Source organism: Nomascus leucogenys, chromosome X (genome assembly GCF_006542625.1).
Source record: "Nomascus leucogenys isolate Asia chromosome X, Asia_NLE_v1, whole genome shotgun sequence".
Classification (NCBI taxonomy): Eukaryota; Metazoa; Chordata; class Mammalia; order Primates; family Hylobatidae; genus Nomascus; species Nomascus leucogenys.
In genome coordinates this window covers 13829680-13854982 of record NC_044406.1, presented here as the reverse complement: position 1 = coordinate 13854982, position 25303 = coordinate 13829680, and the positions used below count along the sequence as shown (strand labels likewise).

The following is a 25303-nucleotide window of genomic DNA, read 5'->3' as shown; positions in this document are numbered from 1 at the left end:
ATGTACCACCAATGAAGTTCCCTGTACTCAGCCAAAAAAAAGAAAGAAAGAAAAAAGAAAAAGAAATGCAGCATCCTGTCTTGCCCCAAGCCCACTGCATGAGAATCTGCATTTTAACAAGATCCCCCGGTATGCACATTAAGTTTTGAGAGGCAGTACCACATATAAAATATTCAACAGACCACACAAACCTGGGCCCAATTGCTATTTGTCAGATACATGTATGTATTTATTACTTATAAATTCCTTCATCAGATATGTATTACGTGCTTATTACTTTAAAAAGATGAATCAGACACATATCCTACCCTCAAAGAGATCTCAGTCTAGGAAGAGAAATACAAGGTGTTCATAAATAATATAGTCTAAGTTAGGGACTTCATAAAATGCTTGATGGAAGAAGTAGCATTTATTTTGGACCTAGAATGAGAACTGAAAGAAGATATTCAAAAGACAAGTGATGTAGTGATGTAGTTTGAATACATGAATAATCTCAGGGTTACTTTTTCTATAGCTTTTGGTGAATCAAATTGTTTATTCATACATTTAATAAATATTTATCGAGCTCTTACTATTGCTATAAGACAGATACCATTACTGCTCAGGTGGTTTTTACGACCTAGTGGGAAAGACAAGCAGATAACAAGAAATGACACAATTCATTAGTGTTACTGGTAGTGTTGTGAAGGACAAGGATGGGGTGCTAGAAATCCATGTAACGGACCAGACCTAGGCAGGGGTGGGAGTTATGGAGGAGGTTTCCCTGAGTAGGTAACATCTAAGCTGAGAAAGATTTAGTTAGACAAAGAGTGAATGGCATTCCAGGCAAAGGAAACAGCATGACTAAGGTCAAAACGAGAAGAAATGAACGAAAGAGCAAGTTGATAAAATGGATGTCCAGTAATATTCCATTGTTCAACTATGCAACATTTTTCATTGCCTCCCAAATTGGGTCAAAGCAGCCTGGTCTTCACGCCTCCAGTCCTTCCTCTTTTTAAAAATTTTATACAACTATATTGATATAGAATTTACATACTATAAAATTTCATTCAAGTATATTAGGAAATTTACTGAGTTGTATAGCTATCATCCACATAAGGTCCATTATGCTCCTTTGCAATGAACCCTCCATTCTCACTCCCAGCCTCAGGCAGCCAATAATCTATTTTCTATCTCTAGGGGCTGGAAACTTAGGAGTGGAATTAGTTGGTGGTATAATAAATTTAGCTTATTAGAGAACTGCTGAACTCTTTTCCAAAGCAACAATACAATTTTACAGTTTCATCAGCCATGTGTGAGGGTTCCTGTTGCTCCATATCCCTTACAACACTTGGTATTGTCAGTCTTTTTGTTTATAGCCATTCTACTGGGTGTGAAGTGGTATCTCATTACACCAGCCCCTCTTCCTAACTTATTTGCCAGATTCCCCACTCCTAAACCTGCTCTATGCCCAACCAAAGTGAACCCCTTGCTGTTTTTTTTTTCACTGAGGCCCGTTGATATCCCCAAATTATGCCTTTCTTCACTCTTTGAATGTGTTACTTGACTGGATATGTATTTTTGGTGAAGGAGAGGGGCTGGAAATTGAGAGATCAAATTGGTAGGAGTACAGAAGGCTTTTGACTTCCTCACAACATGGGACACTTCTAAGTTTCTCCTACAAACCCCACCACTATACCTTTCCAAATATCTTGCCTGCCATCTTGGTTACCCATGACCTAAATTAATACTTAAGAAGCTATGGAGATGCTCATGCTTCCTCAGGGGAGAATGCTGTGTGAACTTAGAAATTAACAAAAGGAGAAATGACTACCCTTGAAATTGTACCACAGAAAGGAGCATACATTCAACTGATGGTGAAGTCTTATTAAAAAGACTTTAAGCCTCCCAATTTAGAAGCTGGCTTGTGGTAGCCAAGAAATTAGAGAACGATTTGTTATTTAAGAGTGAAATTGCTAGTAGTCTTGAATTAATTACCATAAAAAAGCTGCCGCTGTAATAAAAAGCAGAGATCTGGTAACCCTGCTTCACTTTCTTCCTCTTGATGAAAGCCTTTTAATTATTTTAATTTTGATTAGCACTTCCATCAGAAAATAGGAAGAAATTAGGAGCAATTTACTTGGCAAAGGTTTAGTAATTAAAACTACTGAAATCAATGGTTTAAGTATATATTTGGGATAATCACACTTTTTAATTTTTAATTTTGTCTTACCTAAGTGGATAACAAAGTTCATTATACAAAAATCAACCAGTGCAGAAAGCCGATTGGAAACAAACAACCATTCTTGAACCCTTTGAAAATGTATGCCCTTGATGAATTAGTTGTCAGGTTTCTACTTATGTTTAATTGTTAGTACTTCCACTTAAAATAGCAAAATGACTGTCTGCAATTTCTGTTATTTCAAACTAGGTTTTAAATTCTGGGGTTGAAAGTAAGCTTAAATAACTCTGAGTACTTGAGTAAACACTGCATTTTTTATGATGAGGCAAGTTGTATGAGCCATTTAATTACTTTAATTCAATCCAGAGATTTGATATTTTCTCCTGAGTTCTCACAGTTGGATAGTTTAAAAATATTTCTAAGATTGAATTGAATCCTATAAGAACTATAATAAAACCATACATCTGCCTGTTTTTCTTTCTTTCTCTTTCTCTCCTTTCTTTCTTTTCTTTTCTTTTCTTTTCTTTTTCCTTTCTTTTCTTTCTTTTTTTTTTTCAAGATCTCACTCTGTTGCCCAGGCTGGAGTGCAAGTGGCGAGATCATGGCTCACTGCAACCTTGACCTCCCCAGGCTTAGGTGATTGTTCCACCTCAGTCTCCTGAGTAGCTGGGAGTACAGGCATGCACCAGCATGTCTGGCTAATTTTTGTATTTTTAGTAGAGACAGGGTCTCACCATGTTTCCAGTCTGGTCTTGAACTCTTGGGCTCAAGCAATCCTCCCACCTCGGCTTCCCAAAGTGCTGGGATTACCAGTGTAAGCCACCATGCCTGGCCTTGTATTTTTGGATAGTATTGAGTGAAATTTGCCTCAATACATAACAATCCTTTCAATATGCTTCAACTCTAAAATCTTTAAAAAGCTGCTTGGTTTCATTATTTTCACGTGGAAGCAGCATTGTCACAAAGTTTTATTTTGAAGACTGAATTGTATACGGAGTACTGTCCAACTAGAAGAGAATGAATAATCAGGAAAAGAGACACTACTGACAAATATGACTTAATGGAGAAGCATTCAATTTCAAAGCTGCCAGAGACATTAGCAATTGTTCCGTTTCATCTCCAGATTTCTTAGATGAAGAAGCTGTGACAAGCCAATTTCACAAACCCGATCTATGATCCTCATGCTCCCCACTCCTCACTCCCAGAATTTTGCCTTGATTCAAACTTTATAGAAAAGTGAGAAACCACAGGTATGAGCTCACTGAGCTTCCCAGGCAGTCTTGCCATCTACAAACCCATGTCATTCTGTATTTTCCTCTTGTTTCTGACGGTGATCCTCTCATCTAGTCACACTACATCCACTTATCTCTGGCACTTATGTCAAAACAACCCCTCTAGGTCCTGCCTTAGCTCTCCTGCATATGCTTTCTCTTTCTTCCTGTCTGTTGCCTCTTTCCCCCAGCTTATAATTCTCCCGCCTTTATTAAAAACATGCACCCACAGACACACACTCATATCTGGATTCCCAAGTACGATAGCCTTGTAGATTGATGTTTTCAGATCATTCTTAGTCCATAGAATATAAAATTGATTGAATGATGGCAAACATCTGCAGATGACAATCATTTACAGAAATGGCACTAAAGCCATGAAGCTGAAGCTGCAGGACTTATGGATCTGAGCTAGAAAACAGGGGCCATCAAAAATTCAGCTTCAGTTGGAAATGGGCTCTTTTAGTGCACTACATCAGATCCATGAAAGAGGAAGGAAGAGTTACTGCTCATTGCTGCCTGGAGCTGTGACTTCTATGAAATTACTTAACAGGGGGCAAAGGAGGAAGTAGATACTTCCTTGCAACTAGGACGTGAGCTGAGCTGATCCCTGAATCATAAATACTCAACAAGATTCAGATTCAGGACCCAGGGAATCATGGGGTACAACCATAAAACTTCTAAATGTTGGAGAAAGAATAATGAGAAAGAAAAATGAATCTCTGAATGAAAATGGAACTACTAACCCAAATTCCAAATCACGTTGATATAATTATTACTAAGAATGACAGCAACAAAATGAATAATCAGGATATGTCATACCTACAAAGTTAAAATCTAAAATAATTTGAAGAAATACTTAAATATATTTAGAACCCTCAAAGAGATAAAGAAATAATATTCATAAAATTAAAGTGACAAACTAGGGGCTGGGCGCGGTGGCTCACGCCTGTAATCCCAGCACTGTGGGAGGCCGAGGTGGGTGGATCACAAGGTCAAGAGATCGAGACCATCCTGGCTAACATGGTGAAACCCTGTCTGTACTAAAAATACAAAAACAAAATTAGCCAGGCGTGGTGGTGGGCGCCTGGAGTCCCAGCTACTCGGGAGGCTGAGGCGAGAGAATGGCGTGAACCCGGGAGGTGGAGCTTGCAGTGAGCCGAGATTGCGCCACTGCACTCCAGCCTGGGCAACAGAATGAGACTCGGTCTCAAAAAAAAAAAAGACAAACTAGGAAGAATATACAGAAATGTAACAGAAAGTAGATGGGAAGAAGAATGAAGTAGAAATGCTTAAATTAGAAATATGGTGATTGAAATTAAAACCTTAACAAAGTAAACTCTAGACTCAACAACAATTGGAGAGTTGGTGATTGGAAAGATGAACCAATTAATTTACCCATAACACATTAGAGAGAGGTGAAGGGGAAAAAATAGCTAAATATAAAAGCACATTTAAGAGACATGTAAGATGATTAAAAGCCTCCAGTACTTTTCAAAAAAGAGAGTAGAGACAATATTATAGGTGGAATAATGAAAATGATAATGGCTGAGAATATTAAAGAATTGAGAATAAAAAAGACGAGTGGCCTCAGATTGAAACTGCCATGAAGATCTCTGTCTCAAATTCTCAATTCTGCTTTTGTAGTATGAAAGCAGCCATAGACAGTAAGTAAATGAATGGACATGGCTGTGTGTCAATACAACTTGATTTACAAAAACAGGCAGGCAGCAGGCTAAACTAGGCTGGGAGGTCACAGTTTGACAGCTCTTGATCTAAAGAATAACCATTGTTGGCCAGGCGCAGTGGCTCCTGTCTGTAATCACAACACTTTGGGCGGCCAAGGCGGGCAGATCACTTGAGCCCAGGAGTTCAAGACCAGCCTGCGCAACATGGCGAAACCCCATCTCTACTAAAAGTACAAAAATTAGCTGGGCATGGTGGCAGGCTCCTGTAGTCCCAGCTACTCAGGAGGCTGAGGCAGGAGAATCACTTGAACCTGGGAGGCTGAGGTTGCAGTGAGCAGAGATGGTGCCACTGCACTCCAGCCTGGATGACAGAGCCAGACTCGGTCTCGAAAATAAATAAAGAATAACCTTTGTTTACATTTTCATGTATATATCTCCAGATGTTCTTCACATATCCATATAAGTATGTATATATGATGTACATAAGTACATAAGTAAAAATACATAGGTAATTTTAAAAGAGGTTATATCATAGCTGAATCACACGTGACTTAGACCACACTTGCTCTTCTGAGTACCCATTTTTGGACAACTCTCAGTGTCCACTAGCATGTCTAAAAAAAATTTCTACTCCTAGAATGCTAATGCATGATGTAGATTTTAACTACAGCTTTTGAGGCTCAGTGGAGGAGAGTGTACATCACACTACCCAATGCAAAGCCTTTTAACAGCCCCTTTTGCTCATCTTTGTTTTCCTCCACTGTTCCTCACCCTGCGGCAGGCAGCTGACATTCGCCTTTCCCTTCCACCCTCCTCTCTCAGCACTGGTCCTTTGCCTCCTCCCTCATCCCAGCTCTACAAATGGCCTCAGCCTGCATATTCCAATCACCCAGCAAAACAAACACCTAGTAACTACAGGGTCAGCAAGAGAAAATCCGAGGCCCTAGCCATAGACAGATCACCTGATCATTTCTCCAGCACATTCCAGGAAGGATCTCAACTCGTTCTGTCCCAATATACCTCTACATCCTTGGTTTAGATGATCACATAGAATTCATTGTATGCATATATCATTATTTATATCACTAAGCCCCCAATTTTGAACAAGAGGCTACATACTGAAAATATTTTATCTACCAAGTCTTTTTTTTCTTACAAACCCATCCAATACAGTTGCACTGTATCTGCCTATACAGTTCATTCAACTGTATGGAAAGCAAACTCTAGAAGAGTATTTGATAACTCTATAAGAGTATTAAACTCTTATACTTCTAGAGTGTAAAACCCCAGAAAAGCATTTTTTCAGAAACAAATCATGTTTTTGAAATAGTAGGTTTTAAAAGAAAACAAAGAAAGAGGGTTAGAAGTAAGAAAATTCAGGTTATCAGGGGCTTGATATCTTTTTTTGGTGACTGTAGTCAGGTTACCCAGGCCTTTGTGGATCAATTTCTCAAACAAATAACAGAGATGAAAACAACTGTCATTAGCTACTGTCACAAAAATAATATCATAAACATCTATTCATTTCCTGTGGCTGCCGTAACTAATTATCACAAACTTGGTGGCTTAAAATTAACAGAAATTTATTTTCTCACAGCTCCAGAGTCCCGAGTTCCAAAATGGAAGGGTCAGCAAAGCTGCACGCCCTCTGAACACTCTTGGAGAGAATCTTTTCTTGCTTCATCCAGCTTCTGATGGCTCTAGGCAATCCCGTGCTTGTGACTGTATCACTCCAGTCTCTGCCTCCTTTTTCAAATGGCTTTCCTCTGTGTCCCTGTCTTCTCTTCTGTCTCTTATAAGGACACTTGTCATTGTACAGTATTTAGGGTCCACATAGATAATCCAGGAGGATCTCATTTTAAGATCCTTAACTTCATTACATCTGTACAGATCCTTCGTCCAAATTAAGGTAATGTTCACAGAATCTGTGGGTAAGGATGTGGACATATCATTTTGAGGCCCACCATTCAATGCACCACAATTTTCTTTGTAAGTGTTCTGAGAACCCAGGAAGAATAAGTAAATCCTCTGATTCAATAAAAAATGAGCAGAATGTGAACCAAAAATACTGAAAGATATCGTTTTTCCTAGGCACTGGCATACATTTCAATAGTATCTCTAATTACTTTACAGATGTATTTACACTTCTAAGTGTCAGCAATGAAGATTATTATGACAAATTTAAAATTTGGTAACTTGTTTTTAAACTGGTACTTTTGTTTTTTAAGCGGTCATCTCAGTCCACATTAGAACGATCTGAACAGCAGATCAGGGCTGCTTCTAGTTTGGAGGAACTACTTCGAATTACTCACTCTGAGGACTGGAAGCTGTGGAGATGCAGGCTGAGGCTCAAAAGTTTTACCAGTATGGACTCTCGCGCAGCATCCCATCGGTCCACTAGGTTTGCGGCAACTTTCTATGACATTGAAACACTAAAAGGTAGGTGTGTGGATGTGGAGACAAATTCTTTCTCTTTATCAGATAGTGACAAACACACTTACTTTCTTCAAACGTCTGCGTAGGGCAGACACGTGTCAGAGGGAGAATGAAAGTCGGTCTTTGGTTTCCAGTTTCAGTGCAGAATCTTGATTTTTTAATGTTTACTTCACAGAGAAATATATTCAATATGATTTTGAGATAAAAAACACAAAAGAACATTTCAAAATATAGAAATAAATTTAACTCGAGGATGTGGGGGCAAAGAAAACCCAGGAAGACTATTGTTCTCAATAGAAAAAAAATCATCAGATTTACTTAGAAAATAAAACCTGGGGATTCATCCACAAGGAGTATTCTACTGCCATACATACATAAATAAAAACCAACGATGGCCAGGCACAGTGGCTCTTGCCTGTAATCCCAGCACTTTGGGATGCCAAGGAAGGCAGATTGCTTGAGCCCAGGATTTTGAGACCAGCCTGGGCAACATGACGAGACCCCCATCTCTAAAAAAAAAATAGAAAAAAATAGCTGAGCATTGTGGTATGTGCCTGTTATTCCCAGCTACTGGGGAGGCTGAGGTGGGAGGATCAGCTAAGCCCAGGAGGTCGAGGCTACAGTGAGCCATGATCGTGCACTCCAGCCTGGGCAACAGAGCAAGATCCTGTCTCAAAAAATCCACCACCCCCGAACCAATAGATTAGGTATAGCTTTTTTTATTTCTACAAAGTTGTGTGATTTTTAGTAAAAGTGAAAAGTAAAAGTTGGACACTGAGTTGTAATATTGGGTACTGGTATTGCTAGGAGAATAATGAAGGGAGAAAATTCTCAAGACAAAATGATCAAAACTCCAGACTAGAAAATAACATAATTTGAAATAAGGGTAATGATTGTTCCCTAGTAAGGTATGAAGATTCTTTAAAAGAAAATCAGGCCAGGTGTGGTGGATGACACCTGTAATCCCAGCACTTTGGGAGGTCGAGGCAGGTGGATCACCTGAGGTCACGAGTTCGAGACCAGCCTGACCAACATGGTGAAAACCTGTCTCGACTAAAAATACAAAATTAGCCAGGCATGGCGGTGCATGCCTGTAATCCCAACTACTTGGGAGGCTGAGGCAGGAGAATCGCTTGAACCCAGGAGGCGGAGGTTGCAGTGAGCCGAGATTGCACCATTGCACTCCAGCCTGGGCAACAAGAGTGAAACTCCATCTCAAAAAAAAAAAAACAAAGAAAGAAAGAAAACCAGTGTGAGTAGGTACTGTCATAATGAATAAAATGCTTGTCAAGTAAAGTTCTGTGGTTTCTGATTAGGCACTTAATTTTTTGATGTCATGTCAAAACAACACAAGAAGCTGCTACAGCATTGCTGATCTAGCATTCTAGATTTGATTAACATGATTACCTGGTAACTGACTATATATATAGCATAACTTAAATTAACGACTAGGCCAAAACTATTTTTTTCTTTCTACCTAAAATTGTATTTGTTTTTTTCCCATTTGTAAAAAGATGTTGGGGTTGCACAGACCTCTGTTGTTGGCTGTGGGGAAAGCTGTGCATAGATGGGGACATATTCTTTGGTAGCACCTTGGGCATGAGTGTGAAGAGGATTCTTTGTGTTCATGTGTATGACTGTGTGTCTAAGTGAGTTGACATGGTGGGAACCGTAGCCTCGAGCTCACTTCAGACAGGAATTTGAAGCTCTAGATGTTTCTATGTGGTGAATTAATATAGCCTTCATGAGAACAAAGGGTTGGCACCTCATCTAGAAGTCAAAGGCCTTAACCAGATTACCTGACTGAAGGCCTGAGGTAAACCTGGAGCTATTTCATGAAGATGAACGTTACCATAAAACCAAGACTAGGTGATCTAAAAAAAGTCAATGACACTGACATTTTCTAAGGAGAAAACCATTAAAATATCACGGAATTTGTAAACCCTATTAATTTATCTCGTAATTTCTGGGGGATCATCTTAAGTTATTTACTAAGTTAGAAGCGGTAAATAATGAAATCAGCATGTTACACCAATTAGAATTTGTTATCAACTCTCCCTTGTGGATTTCAAGGTAATTTCCTGAGGCAGAGCAGTCCTGCTGGGAAGTAGTAAAGAATAGTAGAGTTATGAAGCCTTTAATCAGTGATGTTGGTCATAATTGCATATGATTTTGATTAAAAGCTTACCACTCCAATTTCAAAACTTAGTTTTATAAAAAGAGAAAAAGCAAATGGAAAGCAACCTTTAAGTAGAATTTTAAATTGGAAATATTTTCATAGGTTGGTTTCTTGTTTTTTCAAGGATTCATGATTAATTGTAGTGAATTAAATAATAACCATAATAATAATTGACTAATTTATCTCTCATGTGTTCAGCCTTCAGGCTTTTTATATAAATATTAATAATCAGAAATTTTTAAAAAGGTTTCTTGGGCGCTGGGCACTGTGGCTCACGCCTTTAATCCCAGCACTTTGGGAGGCTGAGGTGGGCGGATCACAAGGTTAAGAGATCAAGACCAGCCTGGCCAACATGGTGAAACCCGTCTCTACTAAAAATACAAAAATTAGCTGGGCATGGTGGCGGGCACCTGTAAACCCAGCTACTTGGGAGGCTGAGGCAGGAGAATCGCTTGAACTCAGGAGGTGGAGGTTGCAGTGATCCGAGATTGCACCGCTGCACTCCAGCCTGGCAACAGAGCGAGACCCTGTCTCAAAAAAAAAAAAAAAAAGTTTCTCGGGATAGAATGTTTTATTATGAGGAAAAAAATAAAAAAAACAAAGTTTAGGTAGACTGTGTAGTATAATGCAGTGCTCCAGACAACTCATATTATGTTTTCAGTGATTGAAGAAGCAACATATGAAAAAAATTGGTATTAAGGGATGAAAAAGGAGAAAGGATATGGAGACGATGTTATAAGGGAATAATTTAGGGACCAGGGTCACATCTCAAATGTTAATATTGTATCAGTATACTTCAAGCAGAGGTTTTCTCTATCCCTTCTATTCCCATATATGGGAATTCAGAATAATCTCAGGAGAGTTCTTGAAAATGCAGTAAAAATAAAGGAGAGTTTGCCTATTGTTGCGTAACACATTACCACAAAACTTAGCTACTTAAAACAATATTTATCTCAGTTGCTGTGGGCCAGAAATGCTGACATGGCCTAGATCAGTTTTTCTGCTTCAGATGTCTCTGGAGGCTGCAGTTAAGATGTTGGCTTGGGCTGCAGGCATCTTAGGGCACAGCTGAAGCAGAGTGTGCTTTCAAGTTCAGTCAGCTGTTGTTTGCAGGACTCAATTCCTCACAGGCTGTTGGACTGAGGGTCTTAGTTCCTCGCTGGCTATTGGCCAGAGGCTGCCCCAAGTTCCTTGTCGTGTGGACCTTTCTAACATGGCGGCAAACTAACACAAGAACAGAAAACCGAACACCACATGTTCTCACTCATAAGTGGGAGTTGAACAATGAGAACACATATACACAAGGAGGGGAACATCACAAACCAGGGCCTGTTGGGGGTTGGGGGGCAAAGGGAGGGAGAGCATTAGGACAAATACCTAATGCATGCAGGGCTTGAAACCTAGATGACGGGTTGATGGGTGCAGCAAACCACCATGGCACATGCATACCTGTGTAACAAACCTGCACGTTCTGCACATGTATCCCAGAACTTAAAGTAAAATAAGCTAAAAAAAAAAAAAAAAAAAGCCTGCAAGTGGAGAAGGAGAGAGTGTGTGTGTGTGAGAAAGTGAGACAGAGTAAGAAAGAAGAGAGCTCGCAATAAGTAGAAACAAGACTGCAATCTTTTTTAACTTCATCATGGAAGTGGTATCCCATCACTTTTGCTGTATTCTCTTCATAAGAAGCAAGTTACTAGGTCCAGCTCACACACAAGGGGAAGGGATTTACACAAGGGCATGACTATCAGGAGGTGGGACCACTGGGGGTTAGTTTCAAAGCTGCCTACCACAAGGGATTTTCACCAGCACCACACCCCCACGTATAATAAATAAACTCTACAGTTCCATGGCAAGCTACAAGGAAGTCTTTGTGTTGTCTTTATCATAAAATTGAATCTTCCCCCAAAACACCTGTAGAAAGGCTATGCCGCACTAGGTATCAAAGGGTCAAAATCTAATTTAAAAAATAAATTATGAGAGAAAAGCAAGTACTGTTTTACAAGAAAGTATATAATTTTTTTGTTCCCATAGGCTTCCTTTTTTGTTACCTTCAAATTAACTATGGCCAAAGGATTGCTCATTCCATTAATATGAACAGGCTTATTTCATCATTTATATAAATACCAGTATCGGGCACTTGCAAATGAGAAAACTCTGATTTGAGGAAGGATTAGTTTCACTTCAATTTCCGTTTATGCGTTTGCCAAGTTTAAATCCTAGGGATTACTTAAGCAACCAACAGAAACATATTTCTTGATGATGCTAAAACCTACCTACACCTGGCTTTAAGCAGAAGAAATGCTATCCAGCTGTATCCTGATAAATAATATTTACGTGTTATTTCTTTACATGCTTCTATTTACTTCCCCACTAGCCAGCTTCTCCAGATGTATTCAATGTAATTATGTACAGGACGTGGTGTTCTACCTCAAAGGGAAATAAAATACTTATATTCTACAAAGGTATGGTATAAATGGGAAAGAGCACAGAGATTGGTTGTAACTTCTCTGCAAACAATCTTTGGTTAAAGGACTGACAAAAAATATCCATCTAGTAAAAGAAACAAGCAGTGGAAATGTGAAAATGACTGTGTTCAGCATAACCCTGGCACTTGTTGGCACATCAGGGCCATTCCACCTGCTAGCCCCAGTGAGCTTTCTCTCTGCAGTTATAGATGAAGAATGGCAAAGAACTCAGTGCAGCCCTAGAGAAACGTGCGTGGAGGTGGCCAGTGAGCTGGGGAAGAGTACCAACACATTCTTCAAACCCCCTTGTGTGAACGTGTTCCGATGTGGTGGCTGTTGCAATGAAGAGAGCCTTATCTGTATGAACACCAGCACCTCGTACATTTCCAAACAGGTATGAGGACATCGGCAAGCCTGCCGTCTCTAAAGCCCTGATGATAATAGTGTTGATAGCTACAACAACCTTGTTGCCAAACACTGTACTAAATGCTTTATGTGCATAATCGCATTTAATCTTTGAAACAAGTCAAGAGGGTATTTTATGCTCCTTTATAGATGAGGAAACTGAGGCTCAGAGAGGTAACTTACTTATCCAAGGTTACACGGCTGATAAATAGCAGAGCTGGGATTCAAACCCAGGTCTGTGGGAGGCCAGAGCCTGAACTCTTATCAGTTATTGTCTCTCTGGTGCTATAATGTCAAGACTTAGAAAATCATATGGAAGTTACTAGGACAGGATGGTAAAAGGAATGAAGATAGCTGTGTTGTCTTGTGTATCCATCAGGTTCTGTGTTGCTCAAATGGAGTGATTGAGAAAAGTTTAATGAAGGTTGTGGGCCGAATTGGGGAAAGAGGGATGGGACAGTGAAGCACCTGAAGCTAGCAAAAAGGGGGAGATTTCCCCACCCTTAGACTGAGGAGACAAGGGGAGGGAGCAGTTATGGGAACCCAGAGGGAAAGCGGAGAAGAGGGTTGCTGGACTGGCCACTGTCAACTCTTAGCCTGGCCGGGAGTGGGGGCAGGGGCTGGGAGAGGCAAGAGGGTTTATAGATGTAGCCCATGGAGGGCAGCGTCCTGGGGCACAGAGCTTGATGGTGAAGGAAGGAGAGAGGATGGTGTCTCTGGAGGGGCAAAGAGAGAATATCTAGCACAAAAGACATTTGGAAATAATTCTGCAGTCCCCATGAAAGAAATAATTCAGCCCTCTTCATCTTATAAAACTCCCTTTGCTTAGTAGGTAAGTTTTCCTTTCTCTGGTTACCATGTTTTTAATAAATGTCACAGATGAGATCAGTAGTAACAAACTTGGGAAAGCAATACTAAAAAACTGTACATCAAACTACATTATTTTTGGTATCTATTGCAAATTCCTTGAATGTTGATATACTTATTTAATTGTCAGTTTGCCTATATGATTTATTCTCCTTTTAACTGCAAAAAGAGGTAGTACAAGAAAATTACATGCACTGAATATATCCATGTTAGGTAATTTTCTTAATGCTGATTTGTTTTGTTAATAGATTTACTTATCCTTAATTTTGTTCCTCCACCCTCTAAAATATCTTTTAAGCTGGAGTTTCTTTTTCTAAATTCTTTTAGAGAATCTTGGAGCTTGTGCAAATTTTAACCTCTACTATTTGACAATTAGAAAAAAAAATGACCCAAGTAGGGCTAAGCATCAATTCTTAGTAGAAAAAAAGCTTTGCGTAACGTAAGATGGTTTAGTTCATGATCATGTGATTCCCTAGAGCATAGCCAAAAAATTGTGCAAGAAGATGAAGTTTATGCAAAGTAAACACTACAAAAACACTCTCACTTAGACTCATGGAAGTTCCATTACATCTTGAGATGTCAGAATAAACACAACCTTAATGGATTGCTTCCACTTAATAGATAGTTGAGTACTTCATTTTGACTGCTGTACTCAACAAATGATTAATTTCATACAATGTACTTAAGTGTAAGTGTACAGCAGTTTTTCTTCCAAATATGCATTTTTGAACATTTTAATAGTAGTTTTTAAAAAACTATCTCTGGCCCCAAAGTTATGGACTATTTGGCAAACCACCTCTTAGAAACAAAGTGAACAAATGAATACACTATGTAGTAAGGACTACATGGAATGGTGATTGAATGGACAATGCATTAAAATCAACTTCAAACTCATCCGCACATCATAGAACCACTCAAGAAAGTTGTATACTCTCTCTGTACATCTGTTTCTTCACCTGTAAAATGGGGATAATAAAAACCCACCCCATAATGTTGTTATAAAGGGTAAATGAGTTAACATGAAAGCACTTACAACAGGGCCTGGCCTATGGAAAGCATAGAAAGAATGATATACATGTTAGCTATAATTATTTGTTTGGGCATGATGATCTTGTATCAGTCAGCTATCAATACACAATGCTACATAACAAACACACTAAAACTCAGTGGTTCCAAACAACAATGATTTATTCTCACTTAGGTATCTGAGGTTCAGTTAGTTTAGGGTGGATTCAGCTGGGCTTGACTCTAAGCTGCAGTGTGAGTCCAAGTCAACTTCTGTGTTTCCCATCCCTTGGACCAGCAAGCCTGCCAGATTATGTTCTTTTCATGGCTACAGCATAAGTTTGAGTAAACAAGCCCCATAAAACATGCACAGTTCAAATTTGTACTTCTGTCATGTCTGCTAACATCCCACTAGCCAAAGAAAGTGACGTGGCCAAATACAAAGTCAAGAGACAGGAAACCATATTTCTTCAATAGAGATGGTATGAGAAGGGATAAGTAAATAGTTTGAATAATAACCTATTCTAATAAAATCCTAAAGAAACTGCATAGCTTTAATCTCATTTAATCCTTACGATTTACACTCAAATTTAAAGCAGGAGCAGGGATTAACAATACCATTTTACAAGGGTATCAATGATCAAAAAGTTAAAAGATTTGACCAAACTTAAACACTTCATAAAGTTAGATGAACCTGTTTAGTTCCATTCTTAATGGACAGCTTGGCTAAAGTCATTGCCATAAATGACAAAGGCAAAAATTCAGACTAGAACAACTTTAAAAATAATATATAAAATTAAAAAAATATATTGTGGTTATCTTTCTCTGCTGTAGCTCTTTGAGATATCAGTGCCTTTGACGTCAGTACCTGAATTAGTGCCTGTTAAAGTTGCCAATCATACAGGTTGTAAGTGCTTGCCAACAGCCCCCCGCCATCCATACTCAATTATCAGAAGATCCATCCAGATCCCTGAAGAAGATCGGTAAGCACTTTTTTTTTTTTTATACTGGATTATGCTTGTTCCTGCCTTGCCAAAACTGTATGTAGAGGATATTTCATTAATGTAGAGTTATCAATTTATCTTCAAATTATTCGTATTTTAGCTTCTAACCTGAATCTACTGGCAATAACTGGCGAATACATATTTTTATTAGATGTTAGATATATATTGTGGTAGGACCAAAATGCTCAGTGGTATGAGCTCGTCATGTCTACTCGTAGACACATTTGTTCTTAATATGCATAGTCTACTGCAGGTGTAAAACTGCTCTAACCTCAAATTTAGCACATGTTCCAGAACAAGCATTAAATAAAACTTATTTCAGGCTGTTTGTATATTTACATCCCGAAATGAGAGAAAACAAAGAAGATTCCTGGGGTCATTGGGAAGTGACAAAACTAGCAGCACGTGAGTTTTGCAACTTTCTAATCTTTCCCCCTTAAGATTACCAAATGGAAAACCCTTATTTTAAATTGAAATGACTTAAAATTAATTTGGCTTTGAAATGCTCTTGAGATTAATTTTGTGATTATTTATAAGACAAACGACAAAACCAAAGGTAAGGATCACTTATTTGAAGAAAAAAAAGGATTTAATATAAAGAAGCAAGTAAAGGGTAACTGAATGAAAAGATCATTAGTTAGACACTTAGATTTTGCAAAAATAAAGCAATAAATATATTGTGTGAGTGGCAAGTAAAAGAGTAAGCTGGTGATTAGTTAACATTGAACCAAGAAGACACCTCCGCCTCTCTCCAGCAGAAAAGAAAACTTGTAGAAAAGCAACATTTATTCTCAAGATGTTCCTGCTGTCCTGGCCAATGCTTTTATCTTTATTTTAAAGAAAATAATCTTAGGGGCCGGGCACGGTGGTTCACGCCTGTAATCCCAGCAGTTTGGGAGGCCGAGGCGGGTGGATCACGAGGTCATGAGATCGAGACCATCCTGGCTAACACGGTGAAACCCCGTTTCGACTAAAAATATATAAAAAACATTAGCCAGGTGTGGTGGCGGGTGCCTGTAGTCCCACTTACTTGGGAGGCTGAGGCAGGAGAATGGCGTGAACCTGGGAGGCGGAGTTTGCAGTGAGCCGAGATCGCGCCACTGCACTCCAGCCTGGGCGACAGAGCGAGACTCTGTCAAAAAAAAAAAAAAAAAGGAGAAGAAAAGAAAATAATCTTAGGAGGTATGTTAGAACATATTTAATTTTGGTAAATAAACTGTTGACAGCTATAATTTGCATAGTTTTAACATATATCTTCTTAAGATTACAATTTCCAAAATTACAGTTTAGTTTCTAAACATTTCCACGTAGAATATTTATAATTACAGAATCACTATCTAGCAAGATGCAGTTCATAAATACAAATTAAGCTCCTTTAAAATCTTTTTTTTTTTTTTTTTTTGGGACGGAGTTTCGCTCTTCTTGCCCAGGCTGGAGTGCAATGATGCGATCTCGGCTCACTGCAACCTCCGCCTCCCAGGTTCAAGTGATTCTCCTGCTTCAGCCTTCCGAGTAGCTGGGATTACAGGCATGTGCCGCCACACCCGGCTAATTTTGTAGTTTTTAGTAGAGATGGGGTTTCTCCATATTGGTCAGGCTGGTCTCGAACTCCCGACCTCAGGTTATCTGCCCGCCTCGGACTCCCAAAGTGCTGAGATTACAGGCGTGAGCCACTGCGCCTGGCCTGCTCCTTTAAAATCTTAACTCTTCTCACATCCTTATCATTTTTGTGGTGAGAACATTTGAAATTTACTCTTTTAGCAATTTTGAAATATAAAATACATTATTATTATTGACTACAGTTACCATGCTGTGCAATAGATCTCAAAACCTTATTTCTCCAAACTGAGAATAAAAAGCAAAAAATAAATTTAAAAAATCTCAACTATTATCTACTCAGGAATTTATTTAATGTTCCAAAGTTTTGATTATCCTTGAAAGCTTTGAAATCTGGTCCATTGTTTTCTTTTCCTAGCTGTTCCCATTCCAAGAAACTCTGTCCTATTGACATGCTATGGGATAGCAACAAATGTAAATGTGTTTTACAGGAGGAGAATCCACTTGCTGGAACAGAAGGTAATGATAGTAGTAGTAAAATAATAACAGTAATAATAAAAGTAGCAACAATAGCAGCGACCATTATTGAGTACATAGTATGACCAGACAATGTTGTAAATCTTTTATATGTTTTAACTCATCTAATTCTCACAACAACCCTATCATATACTATTGTTATTTCTTTTTTTACAATTACAAAATGGACACACCAAGATATCGAGTAATTTCCTCAAGGTCACACAGCTGAGAGTGATAGAAGTGGTCAGATTCCAGAACCCTCTGTACCATAATCATATAGTAAGTCCATCAATGCATCACTCTGCTTTTTAATCTCAAAGAAAAGCCCAGAGTGATTGGAGCATCCTGAAACACTGAAATTGAAAGGGGATGTTAAACTCGAATGAAAGCTGCTTCAGAACTAAATACTAGTCAACTGCAGTTTACTAATTTATTTCTATAAAAGTCTCACAGGAACATAAAGTAATTTTGGACTTGGTTTCTGTCAGCTGCATCATATGAAAACACGCCAGTAATTTGAAAAAAGAAATGGGGAATAAGAGAAAACTTTTTCTGGAATTAGGGCAAAGCAAAAGCAAAATATGGCTATTGGTCTAAGGGGAGCTGGGAGCAAAATGAGATATAGTCAAATTGTCATTGCTCATAATCTGTAATTCTGTAACTTTGGGTGATGAACATTTGCTTGAAAATGAATGCATTTTAACTTATTTTCCAGACAGCTTTACATGGTTCCACCAAAAAAAAAAAAAAAGAGAGAGAAAAAAAAGTCACAAGTAGTCATGCAGTTTTAACCTTGCTTGTTTTGAACTATAATCTACAAGCAAGAACAGTAAGGGCTAAACTCTAAGAAATCTGTCCTAAAAACTGTAAATAGCAACCTACTCTCCATTCTTCTGCCTCTCAGCTTCCTTCTAAATGTTTTCACGAAAGCTCAACCCAGAGCATGTGGGGACATTTAATATTTATGTAATTTAAATGCCCATGCCGATCTTGAATGTTCTTTACACCCTTCCCACCAAGTATTCAGCCATCCTCTACCAGAACATACATCAGTTATTTGGAGACTCGCCATCCAATGAGGCAGCACCAAGGGGTGGGCACACTCCTGTTGTTATACTGAACTGAAATGTCTCTCTAGAACAGACCAGACTGCCCAATGGAATACAATAAGAGTCATATATGTAACTTACATTTTACATTACTCAGATTAAAAAGGTAAAAATAAACAAGTGAAATTTATCTTAATATATTTTATTTAATCCAATCTATCCAATATACTATCATTTCAACATGCAATCAATATAGAAAATTTATGAGCTAGCCTACATTCTTTGTGCTAAGTCTTTGAAATCCAGTGTGTGTTGTACACTTACAGCACATCTCAATTTAGACTCTCTATTTCATGCCCAGTAGTCACATATGGCCCATAGCTACCTTGTTGGACAGCCCAGCTCAAAAGCATCAACTCATTAGTTCAGGTTTTACCCTATAGAACCATGTAAAACAAATCTAATTCTTTCTCCATGTGACTCATGTTCTAATAGTGTTAGAAAATTATTGTGGGGTTGGCCGGGAATGGTGGCTCATGCCTATAATCCTAGCACTTTGGGAGGCCGAGATGGGAGGATCACTTGAGGTTGGGAGTTTGAAAACCAGCCTGGCCAGCATGGCGAAATCCCATCTTTACTACTACTAAAAAAAAAAAAAATAGCTGGGCATGGTGATGTGCGCCTGTAGTCCCAGCTACTCAGGAGGCTGAGGTATAAGAATCTCTTGAACCTGGGAGGCAGAGGTTGCAGTGAGCGGAGATCATGCCACCGCACTCAGGCCTGGATGACAGAGTGAGACTCTGCCTCCAAAAAAAGAAATAAATAAATAAAGAGAGAGAGAAAAGGAAAACGAAAAGAAAAGAAAGAGAGAGAGAGAGAAAGAAAGAGAGAGAGAGAGAAAGAGAGAGAGAGAAAGAAAGAAAGAAAGAAAGAAAGAAAGAAAGAAAGAAGAAAGAAAGAAAGAAAGAAAGAAAGAAAGAAAGAAAGAAAGAAAGAAAGTAAGTTACTGTGGGAAGGGCAATATATTTAGAGCTTAAAGGCTCTAGCTGAGGATTTCCAGACACAAAGCCTCTGAGACAGTTTTGTACGGAGGAGGTTTGTAGGCAGGCAGAAGGCATTAAAGGGTAAAGAGAGAGGCAGCAGACCACAGCGCAGTTGCTAAGAGGCATCAGCCTAATCCAATGGGAAGTTGAAGCTGGGAACCCCTGCGGGGTTAAGTCTTAAATCTAGGTGAAGAGGCTGAGCCCTGTAGACCGTTCATTGGCTGCCTCGGAGAGGGGATGTAGCCTTAGGTGAGGCAGCTTATTTCTGCTGGAGATATTTCTTGGGAAGGCATTCAGCCAGTACACGCGTGTAGAGGGTGGAAAGAAGAATAGGGAAGAAGAGAAGTGCTGCTCAAAGCATGGGGTATATGAGCACTCAGGGCTGGAGGTGAGAGAACATACTGGAAGAAGTTCAGCATGGCGGGGATATAATGGGTGGGGACATAATGGGGAAGGGGCTGGTTAGATGTGAGAGAAGAAGCTGGACAGGCTCACAGGGGCAAAGCAGAAGGACCTTGTAATTCTTGCGTGGGAGCTTGGATGTGATACTAAGGACAAAGGGAAACCACACAACTGGCTCAAGCAGGAGAGTGACAGTACCCATTAGAATTTTAACAAAATCATATCAGCAACAGTGTAGAAGAGGGTGTGTTGACTCGGGGCAGGGAAAGAGGCAGGAAATCTTTTGGGAAGTTGTAGCAATGATGTAAGTGAGAGGCGCAGGGTGGACTGGATCACAATTGTTTCTCATTCTCATCTCCCATAAGTCCCCAATGTGGACCAAGTTCACATTCATTTCTCCAGTGGCCCCATCAAATTGATGGCATTTACTGAGCTTACTGCTCACTATACTTTTTTCCCACACATGTGACTGTTAAGCCAACTGCCTTTTCTACAGTGACTTCTCTTGCCCAGATGAGCACATTTAGGTTAGTGAATCCAAGTCTAATTTAATTGAGTCTTGTTAGATTCAGGTCATTGCTCTAAATTGTTAAAACAAACAATATACACAAACACACGCACACACAAAAGAATAAATTGAGGAGGTCCCAATTCTGTATTTTAAAATATTTAATATGTCCCTTCCTTCTTGAAGACAGCTACAATTTCAAGAATTTATTTTGAAAAATTCTATCAGTTTATTGATAAAAATAGTAAAAGGAACAAAGCTGAGAACAGAACATATCATCAAACTCCCTAGGGACAGAAATCAATACATAATACTTCAGGATATCACCCTCAGCTACTTGCTGTTCCACCACCAGTTCTCTTGCATCCAGTTTTTGTTTCTTTTAACTTGGCTATAAGGACGTGAGCACAGCCTCTGCCAAACAAACAGCCTGCTGAAGTTCTGCAAACACCTTGTGGATTGTGTTTCCCTAAACCACCCTGTCCAACAGTGGCCTTGGGCCTGTCTGAAGTATTCTTAGTGAACTTCTGCTGCCACCTAGTGATCATTGCGAATTTTTGAAGCGCCTCTTTATCCTTTAACAAGTTATTCTTTTTTTTTTTTTTTTTTTTTTTTTTTTCACCCTAACAAGTTATTCTTGTCTTGCCCCAAAGCGGCATCTGCCTCACTGGCATATGCCTTACAAAGCTCATATTTTTCCTCTTCACAAAGTTCAAAATGGGGATTTCTCAGATTTAACCTTCCAGCACCTATTCTCAAACGTCGTCCATTACAGAACAGTTTAAACTATAAAGTTGAGCCACACGAGATTGTCATTTTGATATGTCATTAAAGTCAGATATTGGCAAGAACATATGGTTTAACCCAATGTCTTGGAATGCCGGATGGGATTCCCAGAAGCTCCATACATTGGCCTGCTTCAGGACCCTTTTATTACACCAAATAAACCCAACAAACTTCCATCGAGTGCCTATTTTATATCAAAACAATGAGGCCCGCTCCTTCTCCCTCAGGACATTTTACTTAATGGGGGAAACATACAAGTAAACAGACAAATGTAATCAGTGCAAAAAAGAATCAGACAGAAATATGCACAGGATAAGGACACTTAGCTAAACCTGCAGACATTGGGAAAGATGTCAGGGAAAAGGGATGGCAGAAGGAAAGACAAGGCCAAAGGCATGGGACTGGGAGGCACTGGAATATCAGGGCAACAGAAAGTGCTGTCATTTGGTATAAATGGAACACACAGGATATATGAAAGCAAGAAACAGAAGATGAGTCCGTGAGGTTATTATGGTCCAGTTCATGGAGGGCCTTGTACATCCTGGTGGAAAAATTGGTTTTTATTGTGGGAAGGGAAGCTTTTAATGCATTCAAAGCAGTGGAATGAAGTGATTCAGTTTGCATTTGTTAATCATGTGAAGAAGAATCGGTTGCAGGGATAAAACTTGTCGTGGTGAGATGAGTGACAGAGCGACAGCCATCTACACAAGAAACACAAGATACAGACTGAATTGTGGCAGTGGTAGTGGGGATGGAATATAAAGAACAAATTTAGAGAGGCAGAACTGAGTGGACATGATGCTCAGACTTACCAGAGCAGGTGAGTCAAGAATGATGTCACCATTCCCTAAATGAGGCAAACTGGGAGAGAAGCAGGTTTGGGGAGAAAACTACTAAACATGTACGTCCCTTCAAAACCTTCAAGAATGCTAAAGGGACAGAGTCATGTTCTTCCCAAGTTTCTGTCTCTTCCATTTATTTTGCAATGAATTTCAACTTGTTAATCAGAAATGGATTTGGAGTAGTAGCTATTCAATTGTTTCATACACCTTCTAGAAGAAATATTTGTCAGCTGAGTATGTCAAAAACTTCTCAGACCCTCCCTTTTACCTGAATGTATCTTCCAGGAGATGTTGGTGGAATCAAAGTTCATTGTTGCTCCTATATCTTTTATACCAGTGTTATGATCTGCAGTGAGGACATGCATTACTATTGCTACCCCTGGCCTGGAATGTCTGAGGTGTATTTCTACAACACCAATTATTTTGTATGTCTCTCCTTTTAATCTCCACCAAGAAATGGAGACAGCTAGACTCATAACCCTTAGACATCCTATATTTTATTACTAATACTTGGTTGTGGAAGTTTGCATTTTAAACAAGTCATCAACATAAAAATCTCTAAAAATGTTTTATGAAAAATATTCAGCTTATGATATTTTAAAAATCACAAGCCTAAGAAAACACACAAACCTGTGTTTGTATTGTGAAATCAGAGGTTAATCTTCCTCACCCTGTGAAAAAATTAGGTGCATAAATCTATAGGAAGGAGATTGGGTGAATCCAAGTTACTTACGGATGACATAAAAGATACAATCAACTTTGGTGATCCAATTATCCACACTACAACCATCTGACCAACACGTTTCTGTTTCTCTTTAGACCACTCTCATCTCCAGGAACCAGCTCTCTGTGGGCCACACATGATGTTTGATGAAGATCGTTGCGAGTGTGTCTGTAAAACACCATGCCCCAAAGATCTAATCCAGCACCCCAAAAACTGCAGTTGCTTTGAGTGCAAAGAAAGTCTGGAGACCTGCTGCCAGAAGCACAAGCTATTTCACCCAGACACCTGCAGGTAAATGCCATGAGTTGTCTTGCCTTTACTCATGACATTTAATGTAAATGCCATTTTAATTTGGTGGGATTCCTTAGTAAGCTAATTTTTCCCCTTAGTGCCTGAGTCCCTTTTGGATAATAGAACAGAGGTTTAGCAGCTAAGGAATAAGCAAGAGTATACAGAATCATGATTAATCATGAAATTAAGAAAATCCTGCCTGTTATTATGTGTTTAGAGCTTTTTTTTTTTTTTTAGACGGAGTCTCGCTCTGTCTCCAGGCTGGAGTGCAGTGGTGCGATCTGGGCTCACTGCAACCTCCGATTCTCTGGTTCAAGGGAGTCTCCTGCCTCAGCCTCCCGAGTAGCTGGGATTACAGGCATGCGCCACCACACCCAGCTAATTTTTGTATTTCAGTAGAGTTGGGGTTTCACCATGTTGGCCAGGATAGTCTTGATCTCCTGACCTCATGATCCGCCCCCCTCGGCCTCCCAAAGTGCTGGGATTACAGGCATGAGCCACCGCGCCCACCTAGGGTTTAGAGCTCTTAAACAACAATGAAATTGGTAAAATTTAAGCAATTATTAGGATATTGCTTAATAATAATATTTTAGGAAGGGGAGGTTTCAGATCATCAACCTGTTTAGTTCAATCTCTCATTGTATATGTCTATATATGTTTGTTTTTTCTTTAATGGAGGGAATATAATTGGATTTATATAGCAAGTAATTTATTCATGAATAGAACACTGGAGGTTACTGATTCACTTTAGTAGATTTTGAATCCATGTGGGATAACCATGCAGGATTTTATACTGACATTTTAAATATATGTCTGAAAAACTTCTTCTGAAAACTTAATCAAATCAGAACAGAGTTATTCTTTTGAATCCAGTCATTGATTCTGAATTATCATCTTTATTTTCTTTTGCAACAGCTGTGAGGACAGATGCCCCTTTCCTACCAGACCATGTGCAAATGGCAAAACAGCGTGTGCAAAGCATTGCCGCTTTCCAAAGGAGAAAAGGGCTGCCCAGGGGCCCCACAGCCGAAAGAATCCTTGATTCAGTGTTCCAAGTTCCCCATCCCTGTCATTTTTAATAGCATGCTACTTTGCCAAGTTGCTGTCACTGTTTTACTCCCAGGTGTTAAAAAAAAAAATCCATTTTACATAGCACCACAGTGAATCCAGACCAACCTTCCATTCACACAAGCTAAGGAGTCCCTGGTTCACTGATGGACGTCTTCTAGCTGCAGATGCCTCTGCACACCAAGGAATGGGGAGGAGGGGACCCATGTAATCCTTTTGTTTAGTTTTGTTTTTGTTTTTTGGTGAATGAGAAAGGTGTGCTGGTCATGGAATGGCAGGTGCCATATGACTGATTACTCAGAGCAGATGAGGAAAACTGTAGTCTCTGAGTCCTTTGCTAATCGCAACTCTTGTGAATTATTCTGATTCTTTCTTATGCAGAATTTGATTCGTATGATCAGTACTGACTTTCTGATTACTGTCCAGCTTATTATAGTCTTCCAGTTTAATCTACCGTCTGATGTTTCATATTTAAGTGTATTTAAAGAAAATAAACACCATTATTCAAGCCATATAATTTTATGTTATTTAATGTGTTTCCACTCTATATTTATGCTAAAGAAAAAGTGTTTTAAAGAAAGGAATTTCGAAGTGGAAGGTGCAGGGAGAGACACAAACACTGGACCTCAGTTTTGGGAAACTAAGGGAATAGCTCTCAGAAAGGTTAAGATCCTAAATGAAGCTAAGCAAATGTGACCCAAGAATCCACTGTGAATCACTCTGTGCTTTGAGATTAAATTGAACTTGACCAGATCCCCATCCCATGGCAGAGGGGAACCCACCCATGCCCTTGACCTCTTTAGGGGTTTGCATTTCTTCTAGCCACCTCTGGCTCAAAGTTTCTGCACTTACTCCAATCTCAGTGTCATGGACGCCCCAACTCTCATGGCAACACAGTTCTCTCTGTTCTACAGCTATCGCTTTTTTTTTTTTTTTTTAGACGGAGTCTCACTCTGTTACCCAGGCTGGAGTGCAGTGGTGCGATCTTGGCTCACTGCAACCTCTGCCTCCCAGGTTCAAGTGATTCTCCTGC

General features: G+C 39.3%; 1 protein-coding gene across 1 annotated transcript in view; it reads left to right on the top strand.

The window, feature by feature from the left end:
• Positions 1–24787, top strand: part of VEGFD (vascular endothelial growth factor D) — a 38706-nt gene extending 13919 nt beyond the window's left edge. Inside the window, exons 2-7 of the mRNA XM_003261081.3 lie at positions 7349–7559; positions 12404–12594; positions 15312–15460; positions 17457–17557; positions 23007–23202; positions 24118–24787. Coding sequence (XP_003261129.1) covers positions 7349–7559; positions 12404–12594; positions 15312–15460; positions 17457–17557; positions 23007–23202; positions 24118–24244 — 975 coding nt within the window. The 3' untranslated portion in view covers positions 24245–24787. The remainder of the gene's footprint in view (positions 1–7348; positions 7560–12403; positions 12595–15311; positions 15461–17456; positions 17558–23006; positions 23203–24117) is intronic.
• The last annotated feature ends 516 nt before the right edge of the window (positions 24788–25303 follow it).